At 26.2% G+C, this 8,711-nt stretch overlaps 2 protein-coding genes across 2 annotated transcripts; one reads left to right on the plus strand and one right to left on the minus strand.

Moving 5' to 3' along the window:
• The first annotated feature begins 809 nt into the window (after positions 1–809).
• Positions 810–3,761, plus strand: LOC122503633. The gene is made up of 8 exons (XM_043614255.1): positions 810–843; positions 1,121–1,157; positions 1,522–1,785; positions 1,878–2,027; positions 2,136–2,598; positions 2,718–2,877; positions 3,234–3,337; positions 3,524–3,761. The coding sequence occupies exons 2-8, from the start codon at positions 1,137–1,139 to the stop codon at positions 3,748–3,750; spliced, it is 1,389 nt and encodes a 462-aa protein (XP_043470190.1). The 5' UTR covers positions 810–843; positions 1,121–1,136; the 3' UTR covers positions 3,751–3,761.
• Positions 3,762–5,754: 1,993 nt separating this feature from the next.
• Positions 5,755–8,711, minus strand: LOC122503662 (protein ALP1-like). Its single transcript, XM_043614288.1, has 6 exons — positions 8,672–8,711; positions 8,358–8,394; positions 7,865–8,006; positions 7,458–7,638; positions 6,677–6,914; positions 5,755–6,492 (listed from the first exon to the last, which is right to left on the minus strand). Exons 2-6 carry the CDS (start codon positions 8,376–8,378, stop codon positions 5,755–5,757), a joined length of 1,320 nt encoding a protein of 439 aa, XP_043470223.1. The 5' UTR covers positions 8,379–8,394; positions 8,672–8,711.

Raw genomic sequence — 8,711 nt, forward strand, 5'->3', positions numbered from 1 at the left:
AATAAAAATAAGAAATTATAAAAAAAATATCATCGATGATTTACTTTATTTATTAGAAGTTTCCTTCTAATGAAACACTTACATTATACTTTTTTGTTTTTTGTCTTAACAGAAGACATTTGGACGTTTACAACTGTCTTTTGTAAATAAGTGTCTTATTTGATCAGTTTGAGGTTTTTAAGTATGTTTATTCACCATACAAAACACAGCCACACGCGCGCGTTATTTTAACTGTTAATGATAATAATTAATAATGGATTAGTCCAATAAAATATATAATTAATAATTTCAATTAAAATTTTATTTATTTTTATTTAAAATTAATAAATAATGCTAGTTAATTAATTATTTATTAATAACATTAATAAATATTTTTAAAAAATAATTACCTAGTCTGTTTGTTTTTCTTTTAAAAACCTGTTCTTTTAATAATAAACAAAACTTTTTTAATAAGTAAGGGGCTGTACACATAATACGTCACGCGGCTAGGGGGAGGGAGGGGGTCTGAGAATTGTGACTAAGGGTACATTTATACGACGGTCGGTAGAAAAAAAATTTACCGAAAAAGTCAAAATCGCGTTCACACTTCGCTTTTCCGATAAAATGGAAAAACTGTTTCTAGCGGGAATTTTAAAATATATATTTTATTTAAAATGAATTAACACTGTTTTAAGTAAGAAAAATCAAGTTTTTATTAGATGAATATTGTTTTTTAATGATTTACAATAGGAAGATGAATTTTCTTGATAAATAACCGTGTAAATAAATATTAATTAACTTTTGTTTTGAAAAGTTGTAAGCAACGTTGACAGCTGTTGTTGATGCGGAATTTTGTGTGAAATTGTAAGTATAATGATAAATTATTAAATAATATTTATATAATTTAAATAAAAATGTTTAATGGGGATATTTAATATGCATTTTATTATGTGTATGTACATATAAGTATAACTTATTTTTCGAAAAGTAATATAGATTTAATTGTGTACATAACCTATAAATGTATGACAAGTACCCTTCAACATAAAGCAAGTAAATTTTTTGTAAACAAAATATGCAGTTGTAATTGTTTGATAATTTAAATCCCTAATAATTCTTTATTTGGTTTTGTTTAATTTAGACGAGGAACGTTCATAATGGATCTTGAGTATCAAGGGGTATGTATAAACAAAATTTAGTATATCAATGTTATATTCTAACCATAAATTTGTTAATTTATATTGTTCATGAAAATAGTAATAAATTTATCAAAAAGGTTTAGACATTATACAGTAGATGGTAAATTTCTTTCGATTTCTATCATTATTTTCAATTTATTCAAATACAAATGTACGTTATTATTTTCGAAAATGTTTACAAATTTGCGGCATTTCCGTATGGAAGAAAAAATAAGTGTTTTTGAAAAATAAAGTGTAAAATAATTCTCACTATAATTCAATTCAATTCAAGTAGGCATCCAATTTTATTTTATCTGTGAGGGTAATCGCTACTAATATATGTATGTCATTTTTTATGTTTTAGGTGTTAACGGACTTATATTGCAACAGTTGCAAGGAAAAAATTTCCTATTCAAATGGATGGAAACACTCATGTTTTGGGGACGCGGACTTTGATAATCTAATCCGCGTGGGAAATGTTATCTTTATTCAAAAAGACAAAAAAGTAGAAAATGGAGAGGAATTATTACCAAAAGTGTCAGCTAATAAGAAATTAGTACATCTCAATTTACAAAAGCCACCTACATTGCCACTCTCACTTAAGCCGGGTGATCAAGAAAAGAAATATGTAACATATATTTTATAATATTATTATCCTAAGAAATGGTTATAAATACAGTGTTTTACTCCTTGTATCAACAATTTCTATTATATTTATAGGTTTCGCAGCCAGTATTAAAAACAAATGATAACATGAAAGTTGTCATGTCTCCATCCATTCTCAACATTGAAAAGGGGAAATTCGTAAATCTTCATTTTAAAAATGCTTCTGTACTGTCACTTAGTCCGGTTGATAAAAAAGAGAAATATGTAACTTAATATTCATTATTACTACTATAATTATTGTTTTGAACAAAAATTATAAATACAAAAAATTCTAACATTTTTTTCATTTAATTAACTTTTTATTGTTATCAGATTCTGCAGTCAGCGTTGGACAAAAATGATAACGTCAAAGAGATTAATAATTCATCTATTGGAACAATTGAAAATAAAAAAGTCTTTCCCCTTAAGACAAATTTTCATAAGACTGACATTATAGACGATTTTTCCGATTACACAAAAGGAATGGAAAATTTTTATTTTGAAGATGGAAAAAGCACATTGGCTGCAGGAAATAATTTCCAGAAAGTTTCTGAAAATATTGAAGTTGTGAATTCTATGTTTACTGATTTGCCAATCAATCCTGTATATAAAAAACAAGGCAATAACATTGACGTAAATAGTAGTAGAACAGATGAGGAGAGTGAAGAAAATTTAATAGCACTGTTGGAGTTGGTCAGGCAAAACGAATGTATTTGGAATTTCACCTTACCGCTTGAAAAAAGAAATAAAGTTTTAATCGGTGATGCTTGGTACAATATTGCCAATAAATTTAATGGTAATTATACTGTTAACTTAAATTTTCAAAAAGACTAGCTTTTTCGCTTCAAAACTAAAGAAAAACGATTCAATTCAAATTCTATCCAGCTTTCATTATTTTCATTTTTTAAATTACAGGTTGGACTCCCAGGATTGCCAAAGATAAGTATACTTCATTAAAAGAAACGTTCATGCGGCGAATATCTAAACCGCGAAGCGGATCAGCAGCTAAAGTTAAAAAATTTTGGGTTTACGATGAACACTTCTCTTTTCTTAGAGGAATAATGGCCCCTGGTAGGCAAGTATCAAATTATGAGTATTATTTAATACTTTCTTTTATGTACATGTAGCACTTATTTTCAAAGTTAATTATTTAAATGCACTGGTTCTAACTGAATACTTTATATTCGAGATATTTTGAGAATTTCAGTTATAAAATTAAAAATATTTGTCTCTCCACGGTAAAAGGTATCTATTGGTATCTATCTCCGAAATAATATTAGACTCAATTTTCCATAACCATTGACGGAAAAAAGAAAATTCTGGGTATACGAGATATATAAATGTATTTTAAAGAAATACATTGCTTACATGTAATACTTTGCACATATTTATTTCAAAAATTTTTTAATATTATTCTTTTGATACTTGTAGTACAATATCTAACATTGCACTCGAACCACCTGAGGAATCAAGCAGTGATAATGCAAGTGCTCTCGGTTTTGAGAAAAATAAAGAAGCAGAATTGTCGGTGTCATGTAAGTTAAGCAAGGTCTATTAATTTTTTATACAGTTATATAAACATTATTCATCAAAATATTCATATGAAAAAGAAATACATAATATTCGTTATTTTTATTAAAAGACATGGACATTTTTTTCTTAATAATTTGTCTTAATATTCATTACAAATTTATTTGTATTAACACTAATAATCATTGCAGGTAAAAGGAGAAGATCTCTGGATCCACTGGAAATAGCACTTATTGAAAATTTAAATAATAAAAAAAATCATCGTGAATCTCGAAAAGCAGAGGATGAAGTTCATCAATGGGCACTTTGGATTTCTCAAGAATTGCATAAATTTCCAAGTGCAAACAGGCTTGAAATACAGTCTGCTATTACAAATTATATTTTTCAAAAGAAAATGACGTTAACAGCACAAAACTAATATTAATCTTATAATCCATTTTATTTTGTTTGCATCGAATTTAAAATACTTTTTTTCTTAAAATTTATTTTCCTAACGTAGTATTTTAATGGCGTTGTGCAATGTAATGTCACGTGTTATGAGTTGCGAAAATTTTTTAAAATTTAGAATATTTAAAACTGTTTGTAACTAGCTAATTTAAATTTTGCTTTAGTTATAATTAATGATGTATTATTAGTTCGTCCATAATCAGTATTTAATACTTAAAAGTACCTGATAAATCGAAACACTTGTGATATTAGGCAAAATAAGTATTAACGAATATTTGCTCAAGAAACAAGTTATTTTTTTCTATAAAATATTGTTCTCAAATTACTTATAAATAAATTTGTTTTTAACAAATTAAACGTTTCAAGAAAAGAACAATAAATTAAAAAATAAACGAAATGTACCAAATAAGTAAATTTCTTGTATGTACTAATTTAATATAAAATGTTATCAAGACTGTAAGAGATGTAAAACATTATTTGTAGCATCAAGAAATAAATTCTATTCTATTCTATAAAATGTTATCATAATTAAAATTTTTAAAATTTTATTTGCTGGGCTAGAAATAGGTCCGTAAATCCCGTAAAAGTTCGTAATTTGATTAAGAAAAGACGAAAAGTTTGTGAATCTGAATTCTACGATATAATTTGGATAATTGTAGAGAAATTACAAATGATTTCAGAAATTCTATTATTTTTAAAAATAATTAAATTATCACAGACATTAAATTATGTTCAAATTTTTTTAAAAATTCTCGTCAAAATATCAATTATCTTTAGAAATAATTAAATTCTTCTCCAAAATTCAATTATTTTTAAAAATTTTAATAAAATTCTTGGCAAAGTTCAATTATTTTCTAAAACTTTTCTCAATTCAAAGATTTTCATTATTTACTATTTTAAAAAAATTTTTCAAAGAAATTCAATTATTTACAAATTTTTTATACATTTCTTCGCAAAAATTCAATTATTTTCATAAATAATACAATTTTTACACGGATTCAATTTTATTATTTTTGGAAATAATAAAATTCTTTTTTGGAATATTCAACTATTTTCATAATTAATAAAACTCATTTCAGAACTCGCCAAAAGAATTCCATTATTAAAAAATTTTTAGATAATATTCTTTATGAGAATTCAATTTTAAGAAATAAACAATTATTCAATAAACTTTTTTATTTAAATAATATAATTTTCGTAGAATTTTCTAATAAAAAATGATTTAAAAATGAATTTCAATTTAAATTTTAGATAATAATAATTTAATACATGAAAATTATTATAGAAGACTGGAATTATTGATATCTTGATGTTTTATAGTTGTGAAAAATTTAATTTGTAATTTTAAGTAAAGTGTTCTCTTATTTGATTTGGACTGGTTATATTTTTGCCAGCAATTGGTCCGTAATTGTTCATTTTTTGTCCGTAAAGTCCGTATTACGAAATACTTTCATTGGTTCGAGCTCTACATTTGAAATAAGAATAGAAAACTTTAATAAAATTAAAAATCTTAAAAAATTGTTTTAGAAATATTTTGAATAAAAATGTTTTTTGGAAAAGACGTAATACTAAATTTTATAAATTATATAAATAAAAAGTGTTAGAAAGAAATTTAAGAAACTATTTGAAAAGATATAAAGTTGTAAATATAACTGTGACTTGTACTAAATTTTCGAAAACTTGTAATTTATCAGAATCAAGTAGCACATAACTTTTGTTTTATCAAAATTTAATGTTATTAAGTTAACGATTACAAGTTAAAAATAAATTATTTTGGAAAGTTCAGGAAAATATGGAGAATGTTGTAGTTGGAGCTTACCTAATATTGTTGAATGAAAATTTTAATTTCAGGAATTGAAACTGTTTCTTAAATAAATTTATTTATTTTAAAAAATACCTATTTATTTCAATAAATAAAATATTGATTTTCACAATTACAAAGTAAAAATTTTACTTTTCTTTGAAAAAAAAATTATTAGAAAGAACCTTCATCAACTCTTTTCTGTTGCCAAGATATTCTGCCCTCATTTAAAAAATACCTTTTGAATTCATCCCGGACATACATAGCAGCAAGTTTTTCTGCACGAATACTTTCAAATGACGTAAATGCATCCATTCTAAAATCCTTTCGCCAATCTCCATCAATCTCCACCTCATTTTCGAATCTGTCAATTAAATTTTGCGTACAGTAGTGACGCTCATCTTCATTTAAATCTTCTTCTTCTATTTTTAAAAAATTATGCAGACAACATGCTGCCAAGATGATCAATTCTATTAATTCAATGCTTCCATTAATGAAACTACGAAAGATTCTCCACTGTGATACTAATATTCCAAAAGTATTTTCTATGATTCGACGAGCTCGACTGAGTCTATAATTGAAAATCCTTTGGTCATTTGGCAAATTTCCCGTACTTCTTCCGGGATATGGTCGCATAATATTACAGGTCAATAAAAAACCTTCGTCTGCAACACAAACCTGAGGAAGATGTGGTCCTTCAGGAGTTAATTTTGAAGGAGGAGGCAAATGAAGAGTGTTGTTAGCTAATTTCTTTCCAAAATTACTATTTTGGAAAACACCACTGTCACTTTGTCTGCCATGAGCGCCAACATCGATAATTACAAATTTATAATTTGCGTCACATAGTGCCAATAAATGTACACTGTGGTGCCCTTTATAATTGTAATTTTTAGAACCACTATGTGGTTGGGCCTGAAATGACAGAAAATAATTATTAAGTGTTATGATTTTTTTAAATATTGTTAGGCAGAATTATCCCTTTAAGGACCAAATTGTTTCTCAAAAAATTGCAAATTTCTATTTTTAAATAAACTTTACAGGGATAATTGTTATTATCATCCATTCTTTATTTTAATGACTATAAATTAATAATTACCTGCATTATAACATGTTTCCCATCTATTGCTCCCCAACAGTGTGGAAATTGCCATTTTTCTTCAAATCCCTTTATAATAACGTTCCAGTCTTCAGGGCAAGTGGGTGCCTTTAACGTACTTTCTTGCAGTGTGTTCCAAATAGTTTTTAAAACTTTATAAACAATCAAATGAATAGTAGAAAGTCCTATCCGGAATTGACCTTGAAGGGAATGGAAAGTCTCCCCAGTTGCCAAAAACCTAAGCAAGGCATATATTTATTTTATTAAGGAAATAAGTTTTTCAATTTCTTTTGACAAAATTTTGAAATTTTCTTTTTCAAAATCTCGTTACCCCGTCAGCACTCGCGCTACAGAGAAAAAGTCTCACGCAACACTACTCAACCTATAGGGCACTTTTGGAGTGCGAGTGAGACAATAAAAAAGCGATAGTACTTACGGGTTAAGATCAGTTAAACTTGAGTGTTTTAAATATATTGAATAGTAGTTAAGATTTATTCTAAGACTAAGGACAATCTATTAGTAAATTGAAATACAGAAATTTGAAATTACTCCAAAATTATAAAGAAAATTTTAATTCTTCTAATGGTAAAATTTATTTATATGAATTAGAAAGCTGAGCTTTCGTAATTAGAGTTAGTTTTTTGTTTTGATAGTATTTTATTATTTATTTCTCTTTTAGTCTTATTAGTGTTCAGTTTTTATTTAGTAGTGTTTTAAGCTATTTGCATATCTGTAAAGGGTAAAATATACGATTGGAACAGATTATTTATGTTTAAATTACCTCAGGGTAAGCATGAGCTTCTGGGATGGAGTAATAATATCATCCCTAGTGGGGATACTCTTTAATTGTCCTCCAATTTGTTGTAACAATTTCTCATACTGGATTACAGTACATCGCATGTACTGCCTAAACATCAGTGGATCGGTTATGGCCATTTCACAAAAAAGATTATCGTGGACTCCTGTAAAAAAATTAAGAATAGGTGAGAATTCGTGGACAAGGTGTTAATTGATGTAATTGTTTATGTCTTTAAACAATATATTTTGTGTTAATTGATATATTATCAAATTTCATTTTCAGGAATATAACTATCAATTTTATTTTTCAAACTTTCGTGTTGAAGAATGATTTATTTATTTAAAAAATATATTTCCAAAAAACGAAATTAAAATTTAAAAAAGATTTACCCTGTTGCTTCCGACGTTTCCACAACGGATGTACCCAAAATCTTCTGTCGCACCTCCGCTTGCGTTTTCGTAGAAGCAACAATAAAACAATTTCTTCATCACTGCTTTCATCAGAAGAAAGGTCTTCTTCCCAATCTACAACCTAGTAAAAAAAATATTAGTAGCGATTACCCTCACAGATAAAATAAAATTGGATGCCTACTTGAATTGAATTGAATTATAGTGAGAATTATTTTACACTTTATTTTTCAAAAACACTTATTTTTTCTTCCATACGGAAATGCCGCAAATTTGTAAACATTTTCGAAAATAATAACGTACATTTGTATTTGAATAAATTGAAAATAATGATAGAAATCGAAAGAAATTTACCATCTACTGTATAATGTCTAAACCTTTTTGATAAATTTATTACTATTTTCATGAACAATATAAATTAACAAATTTATGGTTAGAATATAACATTGATATACTAAATTTTGTTTATACATACCCCTTGATACTCAAGATCCATTATGAACGTTCCTCGTCTAAATTAAACAAAACCAAATAAAGAATTATTAGGGATTTAAATTATCAAACAATTACAACTGCATATTTTGTTTACAAAAAATTTACTTGCTTTATGTTGAAGGGTACTTGTCATACATTTATAGGTTATGTACACAATTAAATCTATATTACTTTTCGAAAAATAAGTTATACTTATATGTACATACACATAATAAAATGCATATTAAATATCCCCATTAAACATTTTTATTTAAATTATATAAATATTATTTAATAATTTATCATTATACTTACAATTTCACACAAAATTCCGCATCAACAACAGCTGTCAACG

Source organism: Leptopilina heterotoma, unplaced genomic scaffold (assembly GCF_015476425.1).
Source record: "Leptopilina heterotoma isolate Lh14 unplaced genomic scaffold, ASM1547642v1 Lhet_267, whole genome shotgun sequence".
In the NCBI taxonomy this organism is placed as follows: Eukaryota; Metazoa; Arthropoda; class Insecta; order Hymenoptera; family Figitidae; genus Leptopilina; species Leptopilina heterotoma.

Excerpts from the sequence above, each read along its gene's own strand:
- LOC122503633 (XM_043614255.1), top strand. The coding sequence starts at position 1,137 with ATGGATCTTGAGTATCAAGGG. Across the intron at positions 2,028-2,135 it reads TTGATAAAAAAGAGAAATAT|ATTCTGCAGTCAGCGTTGGA; the intron begins GTAACTTAATAT and ends TATTGTTATCAG. Across the intron at positions 2,878-3,233 it reads GGAATAATGGCCCCTGGTAG|TACAATATCTAACATTGCAC; the intron begins GCAAGTATCAAA and ends TGATACTTGTAG.
- LOC122503662 (XM_043614288.1), bottom strand. The coding sequence starts at position 8,378 with ATGGATCTTGAGTATCAAGGG. Across the intron at positions 6,915-7,457 it reads AAGCTCATGCTTACCCTGAG|GTTTTTGGCAACTGGGGAGA; the intron begins GTAATTTAAACA and ends TGCCTTGCTTAG. Across the intron at positions 6,493-6,676 it reads GGAAACATGTTATAATGCAG|GCCCAACCACATAGTGGTTC; the intron begins GTAATTATTAAT and ends CTGTCATTTCAG.